The 15000-nt window shown below is 40.8% G+C and overlaps 2 protein-coding genes and 1 long non-coding RNA gene across 4 annotated transcripts in view; 2 read left to right on the forward strand and 1 right to left on the reverse strand.

Moving 5' to 3' along the window:
* LOC135089014 (uncharacterized) overlaps positions 1-1558 on the reverse strand; it is a 3369-nt gene extending 1811 nt beyond the window's left edge. Inside the window, exon 1 of the long non-coding RNA XR_010261361.1 lies at positions 689-1558. This is a non-coding gene — a long non-coding RNA (uncharacterized LOC135089014). The remainder of the gene's footprint in view (positions 1-688) is intronic.
* A 4396-nt stretch (positions 1559-5954) lies between these two features.
* Positions 5955-15000, forward strand: part of LOC135089025 (uncharacterized) — a 33981-nt gene continuing 24935 nt past the window's right edge. Inside the window, exons 1-2 of one of the 2 annotated variants that reach the window (XM_063984185.1) lie at positions 5955-6099; positions 6471-6630. In XM_063984185.1, the coding sequence (XP_063840255.1) occupies positions 6098-6099; positions 6471-6630 (162 nt within the window). In that variant the 5' untranslated portion in view covers positions 5955-6097. Of the gene's footprint in view, positions 6631-15000 lie in introns of both variants that reach the window. The other variant, XR_010261365.1, reaches the window with a different exon arrangement.
* The window catches only part of LOC135089017 (trafficking kinesin-binding protein milt-like), a 188756-nt gene continuing 180514 nt past the window's right edge, over positions 6759-15000 (forward strand). The window contains exon 1 of the mRNA XM_063984158.1: positions 6759-6788. The gene's annotated coding sequence lies outside the window, so the exon portion shown is untranslated. The remainder of the gene's footprint in view (positions 6789-15000) is intronic.

Raw genomic sequence — 15000 nt, forward strand, 5'->3', positions numbered from 1 at the left:
AAGAGAGAGGAAAAAAACAGCAGTATTTCTGTTTAATTCACTCAAATGAATTATTTTAAACCAGACGAAACAAGAGAGAGAGACGGTGACTTGCGCTTAGTAATAACAGGCTCTCTCTCTCTCTCTCTCTCTCTCTCTCTCTCTCTCTCTCTCTCTCTCTCTCTCTCTCTCTCTCTCTCTCTTAAGACGTTTTTTTTATCGTAATTTTGAATATTCTTATTGATAATTCTCTTTTTGGAATGGCCTCTCTCTCTCTCTCTCTTTCTCTCTCTCTCTCTCTCTCTCTCTCTCTCTCTCTCTCTCTCTCTCTCTCTCTCTCTCTCTCTCTCTCTCTCTCGTGTGTGTGTGTGTTTTGGCTTTTTGATGCCCTTGTCCACTCTTACGCAAAGAAAACTTCATCTTCTCATTAAACTTTCCATTTTGCTTCATCCCAGATTAATTTACCCTTCTTCCTCTTACTACCTTTTGTCAGTGCGCTTTCCCATTCCAAGCCTAAAAAAAAACATGAAATACAAAATAAATATGCGAAAATGTACAAAAAAGAAAAAAGTACTCCACGAACGGTAGAAATATGCAAGTAATTATTTTCACCGTTGCAGAAATGCGTTAAGTCGGTGAGATTACTTAGATTACAGTAATTAGCACATTTGCACATAAAGCAGGTAATTACTTAAGCAGCTTGTCTTACCTGGAATTACACTCGCCAAGCCTAGGTAGGTGTGGATGCGAGGGGCGGGCAGGTGTGGTGATTTCTCAGGTAAAGGTGTGAGCTGGACAGGTGGCTAGGTTCATAATTACTGGGTACACCTGGAGGGCAGAGAAGAGGTGAAGGTGTATGATGGTGTCTGTGCGTTAAATTATCTCTTCCTCCGTTTTCTGTTGTCTTGTGTTTATCTTATTCCTGCATTTTTTTTTCTTTTCCTGTTTCTTTCTTTTCTTCTTCTTCTTCTTCTTCTTCTTCTTCTTCCCAGTACGTGAGTTGCTTTTCTATAACATACGTGTCTATTTTTTCTTATTTTATGCTATTAGAGTGTTTTTCTTCATGTTTTTTTTTTTCTTTTCTTGATGTCCCGTGTGTTTGCTTTCTCCTTTCCAGCACCACACAAGTCCTCCATGCGCTTCTTTCACGTGTTCGTCTCCTTTTCCTTTAAACGAACACACATTTCTCCCATCCTTTTGCCAATATACTCTTTCCTTTCCTTCTATTACTTGTATTTTTCCTTTGCCGCCAGCAGAAGAGTCTTTTCTCTAATAATTATGTTGCTTTTCTGTTACACATGTCGTTTCTTTCCTTTTGACAATAAAGTACCTTAGTTTTCTTCCTGCGTAGGTCTTTGCTTCATTCAAAAGGTGTGTCTTCTCTGTTGCTTGAAGACAGACATAGTCTTCTCCGTTGATATGAAGACAGATTAAGCCGTTTTTCTGTGGCTCAAAGACCGTTAAGACACTCTTCGTTGCCTCAAGACGTAAGATAAGTACCAAAGTATCCCTGAGTGGTGACAGCGAGGCGTCAGCATGTGATGGCAGGCAGCGGCAGTGTGGCCAGATGCGGGTCGTGTGAGGCGCAGCACGAGACCTCCTGTTGTGATGCTGCCAGGACTGTGCTACTCGAGGGATGTTCCACCGCTTCTTTATGCCTCCGCTGGCACGCGTGTCTGGGGCTTCCTGCTGCATCACCTTCTTCCACGTATGTCGCTGCATTGTAACTCTTCCGTCCTTCCACCAAGCAGTACCGCATCTTCATCCCTTGCTTTTAAACCCCGGAAAATTTAGCTGCTGCAGGAGGCGTGTGGGATGAGGAAATATTAGATTGAAAACGCAGGAATTCGCCAGCGACGCCAGGGTGCAGGCAATGAGAGGTCGAGGACGCAGCAGTATTCCGCAGGGCGTGTTTGTCAACCCAGACGGTGGCACCGGAGGACGCGGCTGTTGATCATAACAAAGATATTTCCAGCCTCTACACTTCCTCTGGTCAGATGAGGTCGGGTGACATTCACCTTGCAGGCAGAAAAGTGTTTGTGGGGAGCCTTGCTTTCATCTGGAAGAAGCAAAGAAAGGTTATAAACATATTTCGAAAAGCGCGGGTAAGATTTGTTAGCGTCAAGATTTACATTAAGGGAAGACTATGGTATATGTTAACGTTCTGTTGACAGTGTGTGATTAAGTATTCAAAGTTAATGAAGATGATACTCAGATGCCGAAACTAATAGAGATAATTTAATATTTTCGCTTCAGAGGTAAAGAAAGACAGAGTTGCAGACAGAAAAAGCAAAATACATCGATACAAAAAAGAGAGAGAATCAGACAGACAGAGACACAGAGAGAACCAAACACAAGACTTCACAAATAGACGAGGCATCGTGTATAGTATTACTGAACATGTATCTACACTACTAACCACTTCCTCAACTTCAAAAAAGACTCAGTGTAATCTCTTTATTGCATCGCCAGACACCAGTTCACTGAATTAATAGCTGTGCCAGGTTTACTCACGTGACTTGGGAGAAACGTGTCACCTACCTCACCTGTGTTGCTGAGGTGAGGCGCGGCGGGGTGTTGTGTACAGGTGGTGGTGACCCAGATGACCGCTGCACGAATCTCAATGTACTTTGTTGTTATTTTGGTCTTTGTTATGTATTTGAAATTTGCGTGCTTTCTAGTCCATTACGTTCTTTGCTTCATTTATTAATTTTTTCATCGCTTGATAAGTTTTTCCTGTATTTTGTAAGAAAAAGACAAAAAAAAAGGAAGCAAGTAGAGGTTTAATCCCTACGAAATCAACAGATAAACATGTAGATAGGTAAGAAAATAGGCGGATATATATAAATACAAAGATATATATTGATATGTGATGTACCACCGCTGTTGCTGAGTCCCGCCTGGTACACCGTTGATGCCATTATGTACCACCACATCAGGAACACCACTGCCGCCACTACGAGTATTACCGTGTCGTCTCCCCATCCTGCCTCCTTCAGGATAGAGTATGTAGGGTGAAGGAGTCGCATCTTGAATTTTTGGCACTTTATTTGATATAGAGAAAATATAGAACAGGTTCGCCTCCAAAAATGTAATGCTGACTGTCTATCTCGGACCTTTTATTTACACAGAGAGGCGTCCACCGTCATACTAGTGAATCTGCCAAATGGTTGAGGAGAAAAGGGAGTGGAGGTGATAATTCGGGAAAGGTGTGAGTCCAGGTGTTTTCCCCAGGGGACCGACACACCCGTAAGAGTCAGGTGAGGTGTGCAGAGGCGAAGGGCGCGTGTCCAGGTGGCGGTGTGCGTCCACGTGGTTATATGCATGATGGAACACATGTATAGAATAGATGATATGTGGTGCGGTAAAGATAAATAGACCAAACAGACAGACAGACAGATAGATAAGTTGCATGCATATAGATGAACAGATAGGCTGATACAATATATAGATAGATAGATAAATAGATAGATATATAGACAGATAAATGAATTGGGTATATAAATTGATATATAGAAAATACTCATATGGGTAAACATGTAACGTAGTTTAAGAGGGAAAGTCTAAAATACCTGTAGTATACCACTCCTTCCTCCCTCGCCCCCCTCCCCCAACCTTCCTCCTCTTCACACACACACACACACACACACACACACACACACACACACACACACACACACACACACACACACACACACACACACACACACACACACACACACACACACATGCCATTAAAAGATATGTGAGTGTTGTGTCTACTGTGTGTTTGTGTATGTGTGTGTGTGTGTGTGTGTGTGTGTGTGTGTGTGTGTGTGTGTGTGTGTGTGTGTGTGTGTGTCAGCTAACAGACAGATAAACAGAAAGACAGGCATATAGCAGTTGAACAAATATGTAGACAGACAGACAAAAAGGAAAACCTACAGGACGGAAAGACAGACAGGTAAATAGAGACAAACAGACAGACAGTCGAATAAAAAGACAGATAGACTAACAGACTGACAGACAAACATCTTCAGACATAAAGCGAGACTCACAGACAGAAAGAGAGAAAACATACAGACAAAAAAACAGAGGAAGAAAATATTAGACAGATAAACAGAGATACAAGGACGCACAAAACAGATGCAGCATTGTGTTTAACGTTATCTGATAAAGTTTAACACCTGATAAATATTCCCAGACCTTCACACACACACATAAGTACACATAGAACTTTCAAATAGTGACGGTATTTATTTGTCACAATATTGATTAAACAGAGCGGAAATAACTCACGGATAAGACATTAACACACGCTGCTCCTCTCCTTCCTCTTAAGCTTTACAGAACTTGTGAATTTATGCACGTCGTCTTTCGAACTTAAAGTGAATCGTTTTCCTCTTCGAACTTGAGAGCTTCTTCAGACAAGGAGGTTCATTTCTTTCTGTCGATTTTTCCTTTCAAGTTGAGAGAGAAGCGTTTAGTGGAAGAGAGAAATTCGCTTTAAAATCATTAAGAAAACTATGAATTACAGAGGGAAGAGAGAAGTTAGCATTAAAAGCATTAAGGAAACTATGAATTATACAGAGGAAGAGAGAAGTTAGCATTAAGAGCATTAAAAAAACTAAAAAATTATAGAATAAAAGAGATATTAGCTTTAAAATCATTAAGAAAACTATAAACTACACAGAGGAAGGTAGAAAATAGTATCAAAAATCATCAAGACTGAATTATAAAGTACTGCATATTTCTTCTTTACTGTTATTGGCAAGGTATACATATATTTTTCCCCTATTAATCATTACAAAAATATAAATTACTGATTACTGCATATTCCTTCTTTAATGTCCCTGAAAATAGATTGCTACGTATATTTTTTTTTCTCCCTGTTACCACACACACACACACACACACACACACACACACACACAGAACGTTACGCTATTAGAGGAACTCACCAGCTTAGCAAACAGGAAAGCCCCGAGGCAGCAAGATGCACAGACAGGCAGGAATCAACAGCCTCAGCAAGGATGGCAGCCTGTGTAGCATGACTCATCAGACTCAACGCAGCTGATTTCTCCCTTCTCCCTCCCTCCCGCCCTCCTTCCCTCCCTCCTTCCTCCTTTCTCCTCTCAGCTTTCCTTTTATTTCTCCCTTCATACATCTTTTTCTTCCCTCTAACTCTCTCTTTTTTCTATTTATCTCATATTTTCTGTGATTTCTTCCTTCATCTCTCTTACTCTCTTCTCTTTTCTATTCGTCTCTGCTATTCTTTATTTTTTACTATCTTTCAATTTCTACATCCATTAAATCCATTTTCTCTCTCTCTCTCTCTCTCTCTCTCTCTCTCTCTCTCTCTCTCTCTCTCTCTCTCTCTCTCTCTCTCTCTCTCTCTCTCTTATCCACTTCTCATTCATTCTTCTTTTTATTTTTCATTCTTCTGTTTCTTCTATCTCTTTTTTTTTTGTGTCTGTATCTATCAATGGCTTTCTTTTCCACTCTTTATGCTTCTTGTTCTCTATTTCCTCTACCTTTTACAGTCTTTCTTTTCCCATTTTTTTATTTTTTTTTATTTCCCTTCATCTCTCATTTTACATTTAAGTGTCCCAAATCTCTTCACTTACCATCATAATTATCCTATTCTCTCCCACTTCACTGCTCCCTTGCATGACCCATCCAGTACCCACACCCTCTTTATTCTCTCCCCATTTGTATAACCTCAGCCTCCATCTCTTCCACTCCCATTTTTCATTATAACTCACAAGTGAACCTTTTCTATTATTGCTGTGTGCTCCACCTCCCTCTCCCTTTCCTCCATTGTTGACGCTTCTCTCCTCTGCATCCTCTCTGTGTTGACGCTCAGCTCGTACGAGTATTGTCTGCTGGTATTTGTCTTTCGATGTTTGGCGGGAAGCATGGAGGGAACAGAACGCGGGAAACGAGGGGTGGGGGGCAGAGTACAGGGGGAGGGTTCGAGGGAGGCATGGGGGGTAACCAAGGGCAGTGGATGAGGCAGTGACCCGTAACATCATTACCGGTTCCCCACAAAGTAAGGTCAGACGCGCCACCTCGCCACGGGAAGCCAAAAGCTGATTTCGTGATGTGCTGGAGTGCCGGGAAATTAAGATAAGTTTAAATGTGTGTAGTTTGTATACCTCACACGCCACTGATAGGCTATAGGAACTATTAGGGTATAACAGTCAACTTTTCCTGTCTTCGTCATCTTACTGTTGTTATTTGTTATGGTGTAAATGTGGACATCTGTAATTTTCACGCCGCTGTTAGGCTATATAATCTTAAACATTGAGGTATAGCAGTTCTTCCTTATTGTCATCATCATTCTCTGTGGTAGTAGTCTTCATATATAACACGTGTGAATGCGGCAATATACGAAAATATTCCATAGTCTACTCTCCAGCGAGTGTTGAGAACTGCCGCGGTGAATGAGCGACCCATTAGCAGCAAGTCCCACCCACGTACCCCTCTGCAATAACGCTCACCATTTCCAGGGCTTCGATAAAGGCAACCTGTATCATCAGCGATAACCGTAAGGACTCCTGTGTTATCACGGTGGCGGTTTACACGCAGCTCGTCGCGCATGCGTGGAGCGGCTGGAGGCTGTGGCTGCTCGACCGTTTGTTTTGGAGCAGAAGAGAACGTTGCCTCGCAGTGAGTACACGAGGGTGGTGGATTCTGTGTTTTTGCCCTGTGAGAGTGATATCCAGGCGTTCCCCGTGGATTATTTCAGTGACTTATAGTACCTTTGGATCTATTGTGGATATACGCAAGGAGAAGAGGAGCCCCGCCGCCCCTGGAGAGCAGTAAAGGTAAGAAATGAAAGATTAGGTGTGTGGGTTGGGCCGCGGCAGCAGACGACAGCCCTTCAGGGTCAGCTGATCGGCGAGTCAGGCCGCGCCAGCAACAGCTTAGCGCAGTACTGACGCAATCCCGAGAAACCACGCTGTAGGTTAACTTAAAAAAAACACTTACAACAATATAATAACCTCGTTAGAGTAGGAAGTCTGGATTAATGTAGGATAAAAGTGGTTTGAGTGTATGTTTGGTTCCCCGCGTTGGCAACTGTGCTGCGTGTTTTGGTGTGGTGGGTGTGCGTGAGTGCCCGGGAATATCAACCTTATGTCCTTTTTGTATGTGTCATGCTGTCATGGCGGCATGTGCTGCACGCGTTCTGACCTATGTGCTGTGCTGCTGGTGGTGGTGTGAGGCATGAGGGGCGGTGGTGATGGTGGTGCAGAGGAATCGATATCTTGTGACTGCAGCCGTAATGTGAGGGGACGGATGGCCGGGTTTTGGCGGCAGCGCGGTAAACCTCCACTAAGCATGATACAACACGCTACGACATCCACGGAACACCACACAGCATGGAATAGTGGTCATTAGGGCACAGCAAACAGGAATATCACATAATATACTATAGAACAGCAAAGAACACTACACTACGTAATGCCACGCCACCACGAGGTAAACAAAGCAACAGTACTGCCATCACTGCCACCACCGCCACTACCACGTTTAAATAAGACAGCACAACCATACATAGCCTACCACAGTGCAAAACAATATACCACACCGTTGTAAACAAAATGCTCCTTCACCACCATCACCACCATCACCACCACCACCATCTTCATCACCAAAATCAGAAAGCCTAACCACAGTTCTCCTTCATTTACCGCCATCACACCATATCACCGCATTCCTATACATACATACATAAATATTCCTACTTCTCTTCACCACATAGTAACTACATCACCACACTACACCGTTAGCAACACCACAACATATGATAATTGCACACACACACACCACTATCACCTTTCACTATATTTACTATCAGTCACGTTTCACCGTCAACCCTCATCACCACCACCATCATCACCACTACTAATCCCGTCTTCAACATCACTACCATCACTGCCTTTTAGCCACACCTCAGAGCTTCGTTAAAATGAACCTAACTGGGTCAAGCCGCATCCTCGTTGTTCCAGCCGTCACCACACCAACGAGACGTCAATATCACCACCACCCTCACCACCACCGTCACTGCCATCCCCTCACACTCACCACCATTACCAGTAACAGTAACAATACATATTGAAGTTCATGCATGAGTTCATAACACGCTGCGGAAACTGAACAACAACAACATCAACAACAGCAACAACAACAGCAACAACAACATCAATACCTGCAGCTGTTCACTACATCCAGTTTCCCTCAGGTATATTTCCCCAACAAATATTCCACCCCACATGGTTTCCTCTCTAAATAATTCCGGCTTATTATTGATTTTGTTGGGTTATTATTTTTTTCTTTTACTTTTTGTATTATTTATTCATTTGTTTATTTATTTATTTGGCTGATTGGTTAGTTAGGTAGTTGAAAATAATTAGTTTGTTAGTTAAGCTTGTTAATTAGCAGATTATTTATTTATTTTTGGATACAGGAGTATTTGCAGGTGAAATTACCCGAGTGGAGTTTACAGAACCCCTACACCACAGCACAATGCATTACCACCACCAAAACCACCACCAACAACAAAAACAACAACAACAAGACAAATATTCCCACTATTTACTTCCACCTTATCACACTTAAACCCACTGATATACACAGTTACACAACATATTACTGTAGCATATCGTAGCACAAACACCATTCCTGACCCATATTTAGAATCTACAGTAGCTAAAACCATATACAGTCCATACATTGATATTAACTCGAGATTCTAACATTAAACTCTCATTCTACAAAAAAAAAAAAATCTTAGTCTGCCGTTTGTTTTGGCAGTTACTTTTTTTGTTACAGTTTATATATTCATTTATTTATTATTGCGTATAAAATCATTATTATATCCTTCCTTACTGTGCTGTAGTAATGGTAAACCTTGATCTTTTTTAATTATCAAGCAAAATATAGTTGTATAAATATGTTTGGTATCAGTAATTATATTTGGACTATAAGACGGTGAGTCAGGTAAGAGAGAGAGAGAGAGAGAGAGAGAGAGAGACATGATTCACCTCGCCCGTCACGCAGTTACTTCCACAACCCAGTGAACATACTTGTAATTGACTTGCGAGCTGACATCACTAGTAGGACTGTCAGGGACTCTACAGGAAACCTTCATTAGGACGTCGCTACCACCACCACCACCACCACCACCACCACCTTGTCTTTACCATCAGCTATTTCTTTTTACATAGTTCAACACCACATCACCACATAGATGTCAGGAAGTCTACAGGAAATCACCACCACTACCATACCACGTCTTCACTATCACCTCACCACCACCATCAGTTACTTTTACATCGTAGTTCTCAACATCACTTTTGCACCGAAGCACTGTGATGTGATGGTAATATCTATCACCACCGCCATCACCACCACGTTCTCCCATTCATTATTCATCACATCAGGTTTCCTCTGTCAGGCGAGTCACCATGTCACCATAACCAGGACAGAACAAGAGCAGCCAGGACAGAACAAGAAATAATGAGTTCATGCTTGAAAAATTTAGGTTTAAGAAAGAGATAGGAAGAAACTGGTTCTCAAATACAGTGGTGGATGAATGGAACGGACTCAGTAATCACGTTGTTAGTGCTAAGACATTAGGGAGCTTTAAGAGAAGATTAGACGAGTTTATGGATGGGGATGATAGGTGGAAATAGGTAGGTATATCTCATACAGGGACTGCCACGTGTAGGCCTGGTGGCTTCTTGCAGCTTCCCTTATTTCTTATGTTGTGTTATAACCATCATCACCAAAATGCACCGTAGCTTCACCATCACCTGCACCATACCTACGCCATAACACCATTAAAAACATACATTTATACTATATTAAGTACCATGTTACTACTACTGCTACTACTACTACTACTACTACTACTACTACTACTACTACTACTACTACTACTACTACTACTGCTGCTGCTGCTGCTCCTGCTGCTGCTGCTACTACTACTACTACTACAACTACTTTTACCACTACTGAAGCGTGACTGGGGAAGGAAACATAAATAAAATGAGTCATCGACTGTAACTTTCCTAGAGAGAGAGAGAGAGAGAGAGAGAGAGAGAGAGAGAGAGAGAGAGAGAGAGAGAGAAAATCGATGGTCACTGTATGAAATTCGACTCTCATAAGTGAAATTCTGCTTAGATTTAAGAGTGAGATAATTGAAACATACAACTCAGAGAGAGAGAGAGAGAGAGAGAGAGAGAGAGAGAGAGAGAGAGAGAGAGAGAGAGAGAGAGAGAGAGAGCAATATGATGGAAAAATACCAGATACAAAAGTGCGCCGTCCAGGAGAGAGAGAGAGAGAGAGAGAGAGAGAGAGAGAGAGAGAGAGAGAGAGAGAGAGAGAGAGAGAGAGAGAGAGAGAGAGAGAGAGAGAGAGAGAGAGAGAGAGAGAGATAAAGGATGAAATATGACTAGTAAAAACTGGACCATGAATGTAAAAATGAGAGAGAGAGAGAGAGAGAGAGAGAGAGAGAGAGAGAGAGAGAGAGAGAGAGAGAGAGAGAGAGAGAGAGAGCCAGGCCAGATTCCACTGAGAAGAGAACCACAACACATGACTCATTACATTCAGTTGAACGCACACACGAGGTGCCATGTACGTTTTTGATGACGTACATGAGGCCAGTGTACGTGTGTGTGCGTGTCCCGCAACCTACCTTCCTTCCTTCTCCCTCTTCCTCCTCTTCCTCTCTCTCTCTCTCTCTCTCTCTCTCTCTCTCTCTCTCTCTCTCTCTCTCTCTCTCTCTCTCTCTCTCTCTCTCTCTCTCTCTCTCTATGGAATTTGCTGAAAAGTGTGTCAGAGAGAGAGAGAGAGAGAGAGAGAGAGAGAGAGAGAGAGAGAGAGAGAGAGAATCACAGAAAAGATACTTAATATCATATCTTAAGATACAAACAAACAAGCAAATCAACTTAACATTCCGTAAGGCAAAAGGACCGGATGTCTCTCTCTCTCTCTCTCTCTCTCTCTCTCTCTCTCTCTCTCTCTCTCTCTCTCTCTCTCTCTCTCTCTCTCTCTGGCAGTGATAAGAGTACCTACACCTGATCTTCCACAAGTACTGTAGATAAGGTCATGAAAATTGAGCTGATGTAAAGACGAGGGGGGAAAAAGAAGCTCCGGAGGAAAAGGTCAAGGGTGAAAATGATGTTAAGGGCAAAAATTACGTAAACATTAGGGAAAAAAACACGGAAATCAAGGGTTAACCAGTTTTGAAGGTGGAGTGTAAAGAGAGAGATTGTGTGTTTGTGTTTGTTGATTCTTGTTGGAAGCGTTGTGTGGTGCAAGGTGAAACAATGGAGATGAGAATTATTAGAATTATATTGGTTCGTATTTGTAATGTGTCCATGTAACCCGTTTTCTATAGATAACAAAGAAGGACTATAGCAAATGTGTGCTTCTTTAGTCGTGTTCGAAACTTTGTGTCTTGTAAGGAGAAATAAAGGAGATGAGATAGAGTTTGGAATGATATTGGCTGTTAATAGTGTGTTCATGTAAGCCGTTTTCTTTACATAACAAAGGAAGACTATAGCAAATGTTGTGTTTCTTTAGTCGTGTTCGAAACTTTGTGTTTTGAGGAGATAGTGCTTGGAGTGATTGATATTGGGTATTTCTATATAAAAAAAAAACCCTACTGATATGATATAAAATGATATAGACTGCAAGGTTAAAAGAGAATTTAATTCAGTGCAACTATAAACTGATTTTCTAATTATCATCATTCTGTTTTAGTACTTATGTGTGTTCAAATGATTACTTTTTTCTACATATTAAAGACCATAGCAGTCACTCAGTCAGGCAGCCAATTAGCTAGTTATGTATGTTGTTAGTTAGTCAATGTAGGAGTGTTGAAGGTGACAAAGAAAAAAAGAACAAGATCCTGACTTTGGAACATTAGGAAAAGATAAACTAAGACGTGATATCACACCAAGGAAATTTTGTTTGTTTGTTTGTGTGTAAGGACGTTGAGAAATAGATTTGTAAAGGAGACGAATAAGAAAATATATTGCGTGGGTTGATTCAGTGGGGGAGGATTAGGCTTAGAGAGAGAGAGAGAGAGAGAGAGAGAGAGAGAGAGAGAGAGAGAGAGAGAGAGAGAGAGAGAGAGAGAGAGAGTTTTGGATTGATTTTCCATGCGATTGGGAGTCTAGCCAAGATATAAAAAATAAAATAGTTCATAAATAAGATAAAACAGAAGAGAAAGAAAAGAAGGAAGAAAAATTAAACGAAAAAAAAGAGAATGGAAAGGAAATACATTCGAAATCTCCGTTACCAAATAAACATAGAGGTAGTAAAAAGATAACAAAAGGATATATAGACAAAATAAAAAGAATAAACTAGCTTGTATCAACAGATTTATACTCAGATTGTAAAAAGATGAAAATAAACCGTATGAAGGCGTCAGTTAAAGTCTATATACATGAAACTAAATAAATAGAATAAACAAATCATGCTAATAATAAAGATAAATAATAATAAATAATACATAAATAGTAAGACAGAATAATGATAATATATAACATTGAGGCAGATGACTCAGAGGAGGACAGTTTTAAAAGGCAAAGGAAGAAATGAACAATTAAACTTGAACTTGAGTTATGAGAGAGAGAGAGAGAGAGAGAGAGAGAGAGAGAGAGAGAGAGAGAGAGAGAGAGAGAGAGAGAGAGACTTGCATGTTTTGATACTTTATCGAAGCTGTTGTTAATTACGTTACAGATTAAATTAAATAGATTATAATTAAATTGTACGAGAGAGAGAGAGAGAGAGAGAGAGAGAGAGAGAGAGAGAGAGAGAGAGAGAGAGAGAGAGAGAGAGAGAGAGAGAGAGAGAGAGACTTAAAACCTGCGTGACTAAACTTCCTTGTCACGACTTCCGCAAACTTCAGTGGCGTGATTCAAAAAAACTTCACTCACTGGCTTATCTTCGTGACTGATCGTGCCTGGTGACTCACTCGATGTTATTCACTTGTGCCGGGAAAAAAAAAAAGAAAAGAAATGATAATGATAAATAGCTCATGCAGTGACGGAGTTGTGACTTGTGGGGTTGTGAAGATTGTGAAGATTGTAAGACGAGGTAAAGGAAGTAATGCATTTAGATGACTGTATGATTTTTTTTTTTTTCCTACTTCATCTACTTTTTTTCTTGTTCTTGTTCTTGTTCTTGTTCTTGTTCTTCTTTTTCTTTTCTTTGTCTACTTCTTCTTTTCTTTGTGTTCGTTGTCTTCTATTTCTTTTGTTATTGTTATTGTTGTTGTTGTTGTTGTTGTTGTTGTTGTTGTTGTTGTTGTTATGTAAGCGTTTCTGACCAGGGGCAACAAAAGTCTGAAAAAAATACTAAAATAGACTTAGCTTTATTGTTTATTTGATTTAGTTAGTTAATTAATTAGTCAGCTAGTTATTTACGTAGTGATTTAGTTATTTTTCCCCCTAGGAACAGAAAGAAAGAGAAAAAAGACAAGTATTCCGCAAATTTAGTGTTTCGTCCACAAAAAGAAAAGATTGAAAAGAAAATATTTTAACACCAGAGGCCATTTGAGTTTCAGAGACGCCTCTCTCTCTCTCTCTCTCTCTCTCTCTCTCTCTCTCTCTCTCTCTCTCTCTCTCTCTCTCTCTCTCTCTCTCTGTGTGTGTGTGTGTGTGTTTGTGATGGTTAAAATTAGCTTATGGTGACTGACTTAATGAATAATGTGAAGAGATGATGTTATTCTGCTTCCAAACAGCGATTTTCTTTCTTTCTTTCTTTCTTTCTTTTCTTTCCTTTCTTTCTTTTCTTTCCTTTCTTTAATCAGCGTTTTTCTTTCTTTTCTTCCTTCCTTCCTTCCTTCCTTCCTTCCTTCCTTCCTTCCTTCCTTCCTTCCTTCCTTCCTTCCTTCCTTCCTTCCTTCCTCCCTCCCTCCTTACGTACTTACTGACTGACTGACTGACTGACTGACTATCTGACTGACTGACCGACTGGTTAACTGACTGACTGACATATTTACCGACTTAGCAAGCTCTTTATTTTATCGTTTGCATAGAATGATTACGATAAGCAGCGGAATAGACTCAGTTATCAGGCTGTCAGATGAGAGTGAGACGTTTTCTGATAGTAGTAATGGGTGTGTATAGATAAGCTTGTGTTATGCAAGGCCTGCCACATGTAGGCCTTGTGGCTTTATGCTGCTTCCCTAACCTTTGTTTTTGTGGTCTTAAGTTGCATCTGTCCTCTCTCTCTCTCTCTCTCTCTCTCTCTCTCTCTCTCTCTCTCTCTCTCTCTCTCTCTCTCTCTCTCTCTCTCTCTCTCTCTGTCTATTCTAGCTGTCTCTTTCTTCCCTCAGTAATTTATTTTAACTTATTTTGTCTTTACTTTCTTGTGTTGCTCTCCCTTCCTCTGTTGTACTTTTCTTTCTTTCTTCTTCCCTCACTAATTTATTCACAAGCTAATCAATTAATCAGCTAATTAACCGAGTGACTTATTCTCTTTTTACGTTATGTTGGATCTGTTCTGTCCTCTCTCCCTCCCTCTGTTGTACCTCTTTGTTTTTCTCTCTACTTCTTTCACTAACTTATTTACAAGCTAATCACTCAACAAGCTAATTAACCGAGTGACTATCTGTCTGACTATATAGCTAGCTAACACTGACTGACTGATTGACTGGCTCTATCACTCACTCACTCACTCACTCACTCACTTATTCGCTCGCTCACTCATTAATCAATTACCTGCCTACCTGCCTACCTATCTACCTATCTATCTATCTATCTATCTATCTATCTATCTATCTATCTATCTATCTATCTATCTATATACCTCCTTGCAGACCTACCCACTTAACAAACTAACAACTTATTAACCAACTAGCCAACCAATCCACCAACTAAAGATCTATCCACCTACCTAATTAAATGCCAGACTGACTGACTACCTACCCTCCTTGACTAACTCCCCACATAGCTTCCTAGTGGTGCAGGGATGACTTAGGTAACTAACCCCTGCACCTGCGGTCTACACATATATCAA

This window comes from Scylla paramamosain, chromosome 32, assembly GCF_035594125.1.
Source record: "Scylla paramamosain isolate STU-SP2022 chromosome 32, ASM3559412v1, whole genome shotgun sequence".
Lineage (NCBI taxonomy): Eukaryota > Metazoa > Arthropoda > Malacostraca > Decapoda > Portunidae > Scylla > Scylla paramamosain.